Source organism: Stegodyphus dumicola, chromosome 1, assembly GCF_044657685.1.
Source record: "Stegodyphus dumicola isolate Sdum_Otavi_A_Nest chromosome 1, ASM4465768v1".
NCBI classification, from domain to species: domain Eukaryota; kingdom Metazoa; phylum Arthropoda; class Arachnida; order Araneae; family Eresidae; genus Stegodyphus; species Stegodyphus dumicola.
In genome coordinates, this window is record NC_140768.1 from 153,404,657 (window position 1) to 153,418,854 (window position 14,198).

General features: G+C 31.7%; 1 protein-coding gene across 1 annotated transcript in view; it reads left to right on the plus strand.

The window, feature by feature from the left end:
* Positions 1-1,098: 1,098 nt before the first annotated feature.
* SrpRalpha (signal recognition particle receptor alpha) overlaps positions 1,099-14,198 on the plus strand; it is a 28,592-nt gene continuing 15,492 nt past the window's right edge. Inside the window, exons 1-6 of the mRNA XM_035373301.2 lie at positions 1,099-1,313; positions 2,968-3,051; positions 3,451-3,594; positions 6,948-7,107; positions 11,572-11,719; positions 13,805-13,967. Of these exons, the coding sequence (XP_035229192.2) occupies positions 1,197-1,313; positions 2,968-3,051; positions 3,451-3,594; positions 6,948-7,107; positions 11,572-11,719; positions 13,805-13,967 (816 nt within the window). The 5' untranslated portion in view covers positions 1,099-1,196. The remainder of the gene's footprint in view (positions 1,314-2,967; positions 3,052-3,450; positions 3,595-6,947; positions 7,108-11,571; positions 11,720-13,804; positions 13,968-14,198) is intronic.

Consider the following 14,198-nt stretch of genomic DNA (forward strand, 5'->3'; position numbering starts at 1 on the left):
CCTCTCTTATTTGCTCCAAAAAAAAAAAAAAAAAAAAAAAAAAAAAATTAGAACCGTTCTAAAGCTTTACTTATGCAGTCATGATTTATTGCCAGGGGTGTTTTTTTTCCTTTATGAACGTTGAAGTCTTACTTGAAAGTGTTTCAGCTGGTTTTTCTTGATCATTTCGTGTAATTTTTTTACACGAAACTAATAAGTTTTTTCTAAGAATTTTTCTGTAACATCTAGGAATCTGTGGCTATAAATATTATTTAGACTAGGGGATTATATTGTAATATTGGTAATTTACTCACATATTTAGGGCCTTTATCTGAAGCGTCACAGCATGTTACAACTTTTAACTATTTATTGTAAATACAGCTGTGTATAGGTGTCTCTCCCTATTTTTTTAAATTTCTGTTTCATTCCCGAATTGTATGTCGATATCTATGTTTGTCTGCTTCATTCTGAAAAATGTATGAAAATCTGCTTTTGTCTGATGGTGTGTTTCTCTTCTGGTGTTGTGTCTCAAGGTGGAAGTAAGCATATTGCCTTGTATTCATGTTTGGACTCACCATACTTTTTATTTTATTTTTATTTTACTTTTGTATCTTAGATTAAAGTTAGCTTACTAACAAAGTTTCAGATTGTTGTCAAACTGGACCCCCAACTTTTTTCCTCTTTCCTTTGCTTTGCCTACGCTTTCAACTAGCTCAAGTACCCTTAAACTGTTTTGAAAGCGTCGCACTTCTGATTAGAGGTTTCTTAGCTTCTTTTTTTCTCTGATATGAAGCAAATTATTCTGGAGTTCTCAATTCATGGAACGAAGCATCCTGTCCTTTTTTAACCCCTTTCTATTTCGTTAGGTTAGTATTTTCAATACCTCACCCAACATATTATGTATTTACAATAGCACAGTGGACGCTTCATTATAAGGTGATATATGCATAACTTCTTCGTTATTGGAGACACATTGTCTATTGCATATTAGAATGAATAAAACTTTTTTCTGTCAAACAAAATTGCCTTCTTTTATCTTTTCTTCCTACTTAAGTTTGATTTTTCGACCTGCGGGCAGAAAGACTTAGCAAGTCCAAAACAACTGTCTACTTTGTCTGTCTGTCTGTCTGGTTGGCGACGTTTGAGGAAAACATATGTTTTGAGGCAATTTGTTACGTCCTTTTACGTTCTGCGTGTGGTAGTGGAGTATCTCCAAAATGCTTGATCTCTTCACTATATTCAGTAAAAGTGGAATTGTTTTGTGGTGCTTTCAAGGCACATCGCAGATATTTACTTCTCCTGTCAATGCACTTATACGTACTGTTATTTTACAGGTAAATCTGTCACCTGAGCGCTTAGAATTTAAACATTGACGCATAGCGAATGTTATATGACCTATTTTCTGACTGGCATAAAAAAATGTTTTATTTTATCTGTACTATGTACATCTGAAAATTTTTATTCGATTTTCCCTTCTGATGTAAGTGTGTCGTCAGAATCTTTCTGATACTCTGAATATTTCACACTTTCGAATCGAATTCGGTTATGTGATCTTTCTGTTATTTCGTAATCTCTATTGACTCAACTATCTTTCTATTTTTGCCATTTCAAATAATTAAATGTCTACGTTTAGTCATTTCGAGTATGAAACAACATTCTTTAGTGCATCTAGTATGGGATATATTCGCCAGAGTGAATATTTGGGATTGAAAAGCAAGTGAGGTTTTCATGTTACCATACTTTTCATATATTAAGTATTTTTTGTACAGAATTTTAAAAGCACACCATATTTTAAAGTATGTGTTTTAGTAATCCATGTAATAAGTATTGATTGTTATCATTTATTTATTCTTTAGAGCAACTTTTTAAACTGATTTCTTATAAATCTTACTGTAGAGGAAATAACAACAAAACTAGTATTTTATATTTCATTTTTTCTGTTATTTAATGTAAGTTAATTTGAAAAAGGTTTATATTTTTAAATTTTTTATATGTAAGTTTATGAAACCACCAGTGTGTAGAAAAATCAGTATGAACTGTTTTAACATGCTTTTAAGACTAGTAATAATTAATATTATTTGTAGAGGCAGATTTATTGGAATTTTATCGTTATGAGAACTGATTAATAAATTTTGAATCTTGAGCATTTTGTTAATGAAACATTAGTGATTCATGAAGTAATTTTTTTGCTATCACTTATACTGAACTCCATTCCACAATAAGGGAGGGCAAAAAGAAAAAAATGATTTCAAAATGATAATTTTTTTTTTTTTTTTTTTTAAGAAAGTTTTTGATGCAATGAATTTTGTTATTAAAGCTTTCAAATTTGGTGAAAATAGGAAGTGGAGAAAAGGGTTTTAATACAATTAATGTCATTCTTAAGGCTCTGAAATCATGCTAATGTATAATGCTGATTTATATGGGAGGAATAGTTAACTGCATGAGTTTTAATGAAAATATTCATTTTTATATTGAAATCAACAGAAAGGGATGAGAATGTTGTTTGTAATGAAAATAACTTAACTTGTAATTTACAGGCATTGTGTATTAAAAAAAAATAGTTTTCGATTATAATGTGATTGTGATATTTTTACATAATTCTTGAGATAGAATACACATTGCATAGCATAATAATGAGTTTTCTATTGCATTTTTGTTGTAATTAATATTAATTTTATTTATTTTTAGTGTACAAATTTTGAAAGAATGCTTTATGCAGGGAATAATTTTAATCCTTATAATTAAATCACACAGAAAAAATCACACAGAAACTTCAAATTAATTATACATGATAAAACTAATTGTACATGATATACATGATAAAACTACATGATACATGATAACCTTATACATGAAACCTTATACATGATAAAACTAATTTGTAAAATTAAATGAATTAGAAGTTACATAATCATGTTGTTTAGTATTTTTAAAAAGCACATATTTTATTAAAAAATGTAAAAAAAAAAAAAAAAATTTTTATTGCAGGAAAGAAGTGGAAATGAAAATTTTACACATGAAGGCCTTACACTCAAGTACAAACTGGATAATGAATTTGAGCTTGTATTTGTTGTAAGTAAAACATTTAAATTTTCTTTTGAAAACTACTATATTCATAAAACAAGTTTACAATATATATATATATATATATATATTGAATAAATATATCTTTTTCTAAATTTTTCAGGTTTTCTTAAATAAAGTTTTTTTGAATTAATTAATTTAGTGCATTTTTTATTAGCTTTCTTCATGTTATAAGCTCAGTTGTGAAATTTTTTGACATAATTTTACATAAGAATAATTAAAAATTTCATGTATGATGTATATTAATTTAAAGTATTTTTCTTAAATATTGCTGTTTTATTTTCTGTTTTAATTTACTTGTCATGTTAGATAACATTTTCTGCAGTTATAAAATAAAATTATCATTGTGGCAGTTATCACTTCTGAAATTTCTATATGTATTTTTAGGTTGCCTATCAAAAAATATTGCAGTTATCTTACGTAGATAAATTTCTAGATGATGTTCATTTGGAGTTTAGGGATAAATACATGAAGCAATTAGAAGATAGTGACTTTTTTTCAAATTATGATTTTAGTAAGGAGTTCCAAAAAGTAAGTTAAAATCTAACGAGTTTAAGTATAGTGTATTTATATGAGTTATATAGTTGATGATTTTGATGGTGAATAATTTATGAAGTAACATACAAAATATTGTATATCTGTGCATACATTTCGATTATCAGCTTTTTCCTCCTAAAATCCCCTTGGTTAATTTTTGGATTATGGTAACTTGGCAATTTTTTGGCGAAAATTTGGCAACCAACGCTGCTACAGCAACCTGCTAGTTTTGTTTTGGACGCCATTTTGTTTTCACGAAGTAAAGGCTTTTTTTTGGTTGATCTTTGGATTATGGTGGCGCACAATTAACTGGAAGTTGATCTGTCAGCACTATCCTTATCTTCTCAGCAGATGTTTTTATTTTATTCAGCTTATAATTCCTTACTAAATGTAGTATTTCATCTCGATGTACTCCGTCTTTGATATGATTTAAATCAAATTCCTCGTCATTATAAATATCACGAATACACATCAAATAGCTTTCTAGTTGCAATTTTCTAATTTCGACTGTGTGCAATGTATACTTTACACAATCGCACGTTGAAAGAATTGTTTAATAAAGTAAACAAATAAATACTAAGCTTTTTTTTTTTTTTTTTTTTTTGTAAATGTTGATACCCTTTAGATCATAATTGCTCTTTATTTCATAAATTACGGTTTCATATTTTTAATTTTATAATTTCTTCATGCCATCTTACCAGATTTAAACTGATGATCTGTAATCCAGAAAAACCGATAATCCGGAATCACCGAAGTCCCGACAAGTCCGGATTAAAGACTTTTGACTGTGTATCTTTTGCAGGAACTTTAGTTCATCCATAAAATATATTCAAAATCTTGAGTCTGAACTTCAGTTTTATTACAATTCCATGGTCATATCATGCATTGTAGTGGAGTAACCGCCTTATCAACAGTTTGGTGCACATAAATGTCATCCAATTGAGTGACCCATAAATTATTCAATATTATATATTGAAAATATGTATTAGGTACTTTTCTTTGTGTAAAATCGAGTAGAAGTCGGTATCAGATTCAACTTTGCTGCAAAACAACAATTTATAAGGTGGCAGATAATGAGCAGTTGAGTTTTGAACAGAAGGTAAAAGCTGCAGTGTTTTTTTGCGATGAAGAGTTTGGTGGCAACACAGATGTTTTTATGCACACTTTGGCACAAGCTGAGCTCATTGCAATGTGTCAGAAATCAGAAGCCCTAGGCTTTGTGTTAAAGAATTGATGGCACACATTTGAAATGGCAACAGATCTCCCTTCACACAGTCGGGGGTCCCATTCTCACTCTACAAATATCATGTAATGTCACATTGGTTTCCAGGCCCACCAGCGGCCGAGTGGTAAAATCGCTGAATTCTATATTCACTTAAAAAGTCAAAGGAGCAGCCAACAAAAAATATATAATCTCAATAAACTACATTTTAAATCAAACAGTGAAATAACATAAAAAAGGAAATTCATTAGCACTACACAAAGGAAATATCCACTTACCTTATTTACAACTTTCCCTATCTTCAGTCAAAGTTCCTTAACAGCATCCAAAACCTTCCTAAAATTATCTGAACTAGAATCTGTATACTGGCATCGCCATATAAATTCACAAAAATAAGAGTAAAAAATATCCTCTGATGTTTGACCATACACATTTTCTTCCTACATACAGGACAGTTATATTGGCAGCTAAGTAAACCTTCATTTACACACCAGTCAATTAATGCTTTTTTTCCCTTTTGTTCTAAATCTTACAGAAACTTCAAATTAATCTTACAATATTCACCCATTTTACCGTGTAATGGCAATTAAGTAAACTTTCATTTACACACCAGTCAATTGATGCTTTTTTCCCTTTCATTCAAAATCACACAGAAACTTCAAATTAATCTTACAACATTCAGCCATTTTACTGTGTAAACCACAAATTAACAATGTACTTCTTATCCAAAATCCATCTCATCATTCAAATTTGCCACAATCACACAACCTATTACATCATAATAGGGTGTTCATAGCATTAAACTACTCAGGTTACCATAAATGAAACAACAACTTAGTGATAATCCAAGGCACATTCTTCATTCTACTCTAACCATGAAAAGTTTTGGATATTGTTCTAATATGTGGATTATTATCATCAAATATTTTGCTATACTTATAAGGTGTTTTTTCCTCCGTCCTTTTTCTGAATGCCTTCGTGGTGTAACAGTAACACACTTGGCGTGTATTCGAGAGGTCCAGGTTTGAGTCCCGTCGAGGGCATTGCTCATTTTTCATGTTTCCTGCTTCAAAATAACTTAATGACTCCACAGTGTTAAACATCTTGTAGGTATGCAACATAGCCCTGGAGACTTTCTGTCTATGTAACATATGGATCAGCTAGCACCACCAAATTATCTTCTTTTGAATGCTGATATGTCCCCTTCTTCATGTCGTATATTTCTCAATATTTGAAGCCAATGCTTCAAGTGTTTGTTTTACTGTGCACAGCTACAGCTATGGTGTATTATGCACATGGACATTTTTTTAAATTCATTTATTTAGGTTTTTTTAATTTTTTTTTTTTTTTTTTAATTTAGTCATAAAAGTTAATGCAGTTGCTAAATCTCTAGATTTTGAATGAATGGTCATTTAGTCTGATATCATATCCATAATTGCAAACTATCCTGGTCTCTTGGTAGATCACAGAATCACTGTATTTAATTTTATTTTCCATCAATATATATGTTGCATTACTAAAGTTATCCACATGATAGTATGTAATTTTCATTTTCATTATGTTTAAATGTGATAAATTAAAGCTTTACTTCTCTATTTCAGATTTTTTTTGTGTAAATGTATGAAAATTACAAAATGAAATTGGCCAAAAATCATAAATTTAAGGATATGTAATTAAATATCAAGCTATTTTACATCAGAATCCTATTTTCAATAGTTAAATAACCTGTGTATTGTAGTGTGAATTTAAGCCAATCTGGAATTCTTTTAAAATGGTGTTCCCATGCAGCACAAAAAACCTCACAGAATTTTCTGGCTTTTCATATTTCAAGATTAGGAGCTATGCCATATCATATCTGAAGCAAAAATACTTTGCATTTTATGAGAATTCAACTAGAAAACAATTTTAAAAAAAAAATTCCTGGTTGATTAGTAGCCCCCATTTTCTTTCTTTCTTTCTTTTTTTCTTTTTCTTTTTCTTTTTTTTTTTTTTATAATTCTTCTAAAATATATTGTGAGAAAAATTATAAACTATTCTGATTTAATTTTATCTGTGTTCAGTAGTGCATAGTTTTTTATATTATTATGAGTATAGAATTATAAATATATAAATTCATTATTTTCAGATTTTAAAGAAAGCAGAGGAATATGGTCGTAAAATTGCAGACCAACCAAGAAAAATGAGAACTTTTGATGAATCTTTGAAGTCTAAGAAAACCATTGCTTCAATGATAGAAAATAAAAATGATCCTAAACGAAAAGAGAAAGATTCATCAAAGAATTCGGGTGAGATGCCAATTATTTTTTCAACCCATTTTAGTACTAACTGATGTAAATGATTAATTAGGTATTTGAGGAACTTTCTTAGTATAATTGAAATTATGAAAATCTTTGAAATATGCAGCTTTCCAAAGCACGGATTGTATACTATTGTGTATAAGGCAGGGGTTCTCGAAGTTTTCCGAGTCGCGGTGCCGTTTTTCAATTAAAATTTTTCCCTGTCGCCCTACCCTGAATAAAAGTATGACTAATTCTAAATAAGAAATAAAAATAAGTAAAATGTGTGTACTTTCATCATTTAACCTTTTTTTAAACTTTATTTAACATTACATAAGTAATTAATGGGATAGATGAGCTTGTAAATTACTGCACATTATCTCAAATCATGAAATTCAACTGGACCCTGCCACCCTCATTTCCTTTTCCATGTTGAGTTTTGTATTACATTTTCAACATCGTGCTTGTATGAAGCTGGGTTTTCGGCAGTTGCTGTACAAGCACGATGTTGAAAATGGAATTAAAATCCGCCGAGTCTTAGAAGGGGACATCCATCTTTTATTGAAATCCAAAAATCTGTCAATTCCATCCTGCCAAATGTTGCTTTCAAGCTGTTGTAAGACAACTTGATAAGATTCTCTTCTTCTGCAAAGGAAACTCAGTCACAGCACCATTGTTAAATGGATCTTGAATCCATGCAAAAGTATCTAATTATCCATAGTTTCATCTATCTACAATCCAAATTTCACTCCTTTAATTTTTTCAGTTAATTAATCATTGATATCTTTCATCATATGGTTATTCCCACCTCATTGTGCTACTGGACAAGGGGGAACTTTAAAAGGAGCTTCTCAGCAGACTCATTAACCATTATGTTTGCAAGCTACAGCAGCCAATAAAATTAGCTCTTTTGTGATGGTACAAGGCTTCTTATGTTTTGTGATTCTGAAAACCATTTTGCAAGATGCTAGCAAAGCATTGTTTGGTATTTATGTTGAGTTAAAAAAATGTGTTCTTGGTTGTAGTGATTAGCTTCTACATGATGCTTCAGTGTATTTGGAAGCATACAATCTGCTGCCAAAACTTTCATACTCAGTACACATTACAGTATCTCTTCACAATTAATTTCTGTTGACGTAGAAACAAACTCTAAATGACCGTCATCATATTTGCGATATTTTCGTTTCTTCACAATATTGCTACTGGTTGAAGATATACTTTCTTTATCTGCACTATTATGTTTATTACAGTTCAAAAATCGGTTCATCATCAAAGATACAAGAGTGAAAAACACAAAACTATTTATCAAAGGCAAGAAGTAATGTAACACTAACTATACTGCATGAATTAATTTATTCACTATTTATTTACATGAAGTGCTGAGTTTAATTTCATTAGACTTCAATTTTAAAATGGCTGACTGAATAAGTTGGATATTGTGTTTTAAAAATCTACATTAGCCTTAAGGCTTTAACTCAGCTCATCTTGGTAAATAAAGCCAAAGGCACATTGTTGTGAAAAAGCTAAAGTACTGAGTGCTGCTTAATAGGCCAAACAAGCATCAAAACATCACACAAAAAAAACTATTTTTAGCTTTTCCGTTTGTTTTTTGTTTAGCTTGCCAAATGTTCTGGTTCAATTAATTATGAAGCTTTTACAATATTTTGCAGTGCCCTTGTGAATAGGCCGTGGCTCCTACACACAGTTTGGGAACCACTGGTCTAAGGAAACACAGATTGTGAAAACTTTTATTATATTACATTGTCGAAGAAATTTTGATACTTTTTTTACTTTTCAACATTTTATTAAGCAAAAATAAACTATTTCATACACAGTGCATTCAAAGTTTTTTAATTTGTTGTGAATGGTTTTCTGAATCTCTTCAGTACTGTTAAAATAATGGTGTTTTAAGCAAGAAGTAGTCTATCAGTGCACCTTCAATAATTGTCAAAATTGTCCTTCAATAAATCATCACCTTCAGTAATTGTCCTTGATTGCAGTGATTCACCAAGCCTGGTGAATAAGGACAATTACTGAAGACAGATGCTTCTCTATGCTAGAAACTGTTCAACATGAATACAATTTTGTGGCACATTGTTGTGCTGCAGAAACGAGTTATCCCATGGAGGTTTTCGTGGCCTAACATGGCAAATTCATATCAAAAGTCTATCTGTTGTCTATTTTTCAGAAATAAATTCATCATAAATTAACTCATTACAAATGTCAAAATTTAGTCTTTTTACTAATGAATTAGCACAACCACCATCACCTTAATAAAAGTTGACAAATTTTCAGGATGCAGATTATTTTAGCAACAATGCACATAACAGATCTTTATTTTTAATAAGCAATGGTACCATTTTCATGTATTTTGTTGTTTAATTTCAAGTTAATCTGTTTTCATAGACGTATTGTGATATTTTGTCTTTATCTCAGTTTCAAAATATGCACTAATGGAATTTACATACAATAGAAGAAACAACAGTAAAATTTCTGCTAGAATGCTACATGCTAAATTTCTGCAAAATTGCTAAAGAGAGCAGTTGCTCAAATCTGTTTTTTTTTTTTTTTTTAGTCCAGTTTTCACCAAACTAAATGGGGTGGGGGAACTAATTATAAGTGGATTTTTTAATATTTAACATAAATAGTTAATTATGGTAAAAAGTATGTATGTACTAAAATGTGTACTAAATAAAAGTCTGGCTGTTTCACATTCAGCAACTGAGAAGCTTATGCAGCTGAAATATTTTTAAAAATTAAAAAAAATTTTGTTTAACAAAAAATTTAAGCAAATGGGAGACTTGCAAAGTCATCATGAAGCATTTGTCGAACTGTGACTTAGAACAAATGGAGGCTATCACCCCACAGTGTGATTTAAAGCTGCAAGATTGCTGATCTTCCTAATACCTTAAGAGGAGGTAAATTACACTGGTTATCATAAATTAAGGAAAAATCACAAAAATAGTGATAACTTCCTCAAAAATAAGCCAAACTGTGTAAAATTTGAATATGTTGCCAAGTAAGAGTAGCTGAGTAAAACTGCGATATGCAAATTAGTGGCGCTGCTTTCAGAATATGTCATCTGCGAGGAGCATAAAAGTCCATGTTTGAGAGCAAGCCCACATATTTCACTGTGACAGTGACATCAGAAATCTGAGGTAGCCAATTCGTAACAATGACCTCCAGGCATCATTTGCCTGCAGAACTGCGATGGAGAGCCATTGGGAAACTAGAGGCAGGACAAAGTCAAACAGAAGTGGCCAGATGGCTAAATGTGAGTCCTTCTGTGGTTCATAGACTTTGGAGGCAATTTCAAACCACAGATTCAGCATCTAGGAGGTTCAGCCAAGGACGGCAACTGCTATGACGAGCACCGATGACCGATATTTGACATTATGTGCATGCAGAAATAGAACCGCTACTCTTGACTCTTCTTAGATCCTCTTCTGCTGCAGCCACTGGAAGATTGGTGTCAACGTCAACTGAGTGCAGAAGGCTTCACGAAGGTGGTCTGTATGCGAGGCGACCAGCCATTTGTGTGATGCTCATGTTATGCCATAGGAGGGACTGTTTCCAGTGGGCACAACAACATGTTCACTGGATGCCTGATCAATGGAGGGCGGTTCTCTTTACGGACGAGTCCAGGTTTAGTCTAGAAAGCGATAGTAGGCATTATTTGATATGGAGAGAACCTAGAACCCGTTATCATCTGTCAAACATCTGTGAAAGAGATGCATATGGAAGGGGCAGTGTCTGTGTTTGGGGTGGCATCTCTTTGGGTGAATGCACAGACCTCCATGTCTTTCCAAGGGGAACCTTGAATGCTCAGATTTATAGAGATGACATCCTTGATGTTTATGTGCACCCATATGCTGGAGCAATAAGCGATGCTTTCCCGTTACAGGACGACAACGCGAGACCACACGGGGCTCGCATCGCAGATGATTATCTTCAGGAAACAATTATGCGCATGGAGTGGCCAGCTCTATCCCCGGACTTGAATACTATTGAGCACGTTTGGGATGCTTTAGGAAGACGTCTAGCTGCTCTCAATCCACCCCCTGAAACCCTTGTCGTGCTTGCAACTGCTTTGCAAGAGTAATGGCTCTCGCTTCCTATGGAACTGATAGACTGCATAATTGAAAGCATCACACATCGCTGTATGTGCTGTATTGCTTCTAGAGGCGATCATATTCCATATTGAAGGTACTTTTCCTATAGCAAACCGACACCTTCAATTTGTTCATTTTATACATGTGCTAATTTCTATACTACCATATTTGTCTGTAACCCTGCCTTTCCTTGCCATTTTTTGGCAACCCTAAGCCCGCTTTGCGGGGAAGCTATCTTACTACAGCTAGGAATTTTGTAACGATATTTTTGATAAATGTAGTAAAAAATAGCAAATATATACTTTTTGTATGAAATTTTTATGCATGTTTACCATAACAAAAATATTTTTTATTTAACTAGGTCCAAAAAAGGATGCTAACAAATTGCCTCCAGCAAATTTAGCAATAACTAATGATAAAGAGAATGATATGGAAGAAAATGATTCTGTTCTTAAGATGCGCTCAAAATTTTTACAAAAGCAAGGGAAAGGAAAGAAAGCTGATACTAAGTAAGTCTATATATATATATTTGTTTTAAAGCTATATCTTGTCATATATTCATAAAATGATAAATTTTATTGGCCGGAATGCTGAATGTAAAATTTGCATTTTGGAAGTTTCTTTTATATATGTAAGCTCAGTGATCTTATTATTGTACGAAGTACTGTTAGATTAATTGTTTAAAACTTGTTGCTTTCAAGGACTAAACAGCACTAAAAACTATTTCACATGAATGTAGATTTCATTACTAACAAAATATAACAATCTTTTGAAAGTATAATGATGATTGCTTTCTTATTTCTGAGATAACATATTTATGTAAAATTCACTTTTGGGATTTCATTATTTAATGCAGTGAGTCGTAGGTAAGAAATCATAAATTAATGTGTTATAAATGGAGGCAAGGGCTGAACTTTTTCTCATTCAATTAAATGGTTGTTAGCTAAATTACAGTATAAGAAGTATAATCTGAGACATTGTGTTGCTGTCTTACAAGAATATTAGCACATCTCTTTATCCATACTCTTAATCTGTTTCTCACATTTCATGAGGTACAATATAAATTGCTTAATTTTCTTTTTCCTCTCTCTTAGTTTTCAAGCAAAGTGGGCAAACTACTTGAGTAATAAATGTTATTCTTTAGGTGTATTATTCTAATATAATTGTAGTCAAAAGTTACCCACTTTTCTAAAGTCATGTTGTAGAATCGCTGTCTCTTCAGTATTATGTAACAGTGTAGATCTCAGTAATAAGCCAGGCGACTTCTCGCAAAGGTATGAAGAACTAAAACACAGGGAAAGCGTTTAAAATGCCCTTTTATTTGAATAAAACTCTTTAACAAAACTGCACGACTTTGTGCTCACAATATCACTGACTACTTGCGATGAGAACTAAAGAATAATTTAAATGCCAAAGAGTATTGCTGGACTGCTTAAACCTAACAGACTGAACAATCTACATCATTTATTAAAATGACTAGAAGGCATATCAGTAACTAAAATTAACTGCAGGAAAGACAAAATAGCAACTTGTTTTGTGCTTTCAAAATCACGTTCTGTCTATCTTTCTCATTTTGCCTATTGGAATACTCTTCTTCACTTTAACTTAATTTGCATCCTGGTGAGAAAATGCTAGATGAAATGAGGAGTTTAAGAAAGGTAACAAAAAGTATAATAATTGATTATTCAAACTAAGGGAAATGTCAAAGTCAGTTGTCAGCCTAGATAAATGTAGTATGTAAAGTACTGGTCAATTAAAGGATCAACTGGGACTATAGTTATAGCCAACAGTTATCATTGCTGGTACAAAGAAAGTAAGTGAAAAGTAATTTCATGCCATTACCTTTTGTGCTATTTGAGAAAATATTGGTACATAGAATTCTTTCAGGACATTCTCAGCTATCCTTCTAAGTATGCAAATAAGATGTTAGCAACATGCACAATGTTTTGTTCTCCTCCCCCCAATTACCCATCATAATGTATAGCCTCTAATTAATTCATATTGTCAGCTTCTAAGTTTTGTTTTAAAATATCTTGTTTATTAGTTTCAGTATTTGAAGCAGAAAATACAACGCTAACAGTTACTGTTTAGTATAGCTGGATGGGGGACATATGTGTGATTGTAATAAACTGGCGTGGTCCGTATGTATTTCTCTGGTTTCACAGAGCGCAGTTATGGATTGTCTACAACAGCCAACATGTGTGACAAAATGTGAGGCATTTTTTGGAGCAAATGTGCAGTATTGTAGCTTTTGGGCTAAATGAAAAGCTTTCTTTTTCCTTAAGAAGCCATGACATTAGGAGACTGTTACAAGCTATCTTTTGTGGTGGTGATGCAATTACTCTTGTTTTTGTTGTTTGTTCCATTATGTGAGACATTAAGTACTGTGTCATCATATTCCAGAAATTTACATTGTTGCCATTTTTGTTTTTTAAGAAAGTAAAATGTTAATTGTAATTTTCTTGTGAGTGCAATGAAGTTGTATGTGTTACAATTAACTGAATATTATGGTGTGTTTTCATAAAGATAATAAAAAATTATAATTAGATAATTTAGTGTTTTCAAAACAACTTTCGTTTCCTTTTTATTTGCAGAAAAAGCCCTGCTCCAAAAGATAAATCAAAGAAACCACGCAAATGGGATGGTGCTGGCTCTATGCAAGAAGCTAGTGTTTTGGACTTCAGCAAGAAAGGGGAGAATGGTGTACCAGAGACTAATGGTTTTGACACATCTGAAGAAGCTTTCTGTGACAGAATGGTAAGAATGAAAGTACTGAAATTGACATATATGCCTTTAAATTTTTTTAACACACCAAATGAAACCTTTTAATGGTATTTTAGTAAAACAAAAAAAGTAAATGTATGTTTTTGTTGTATGTTGATAAAGAGATAAAATAAAAATATGCATGTTTTTGTTATAAATTTGAAGTAATAAAAATAATTTATATAAATATGATATTAGTTTTTAAGCTTAGAATTTGTTTAATTA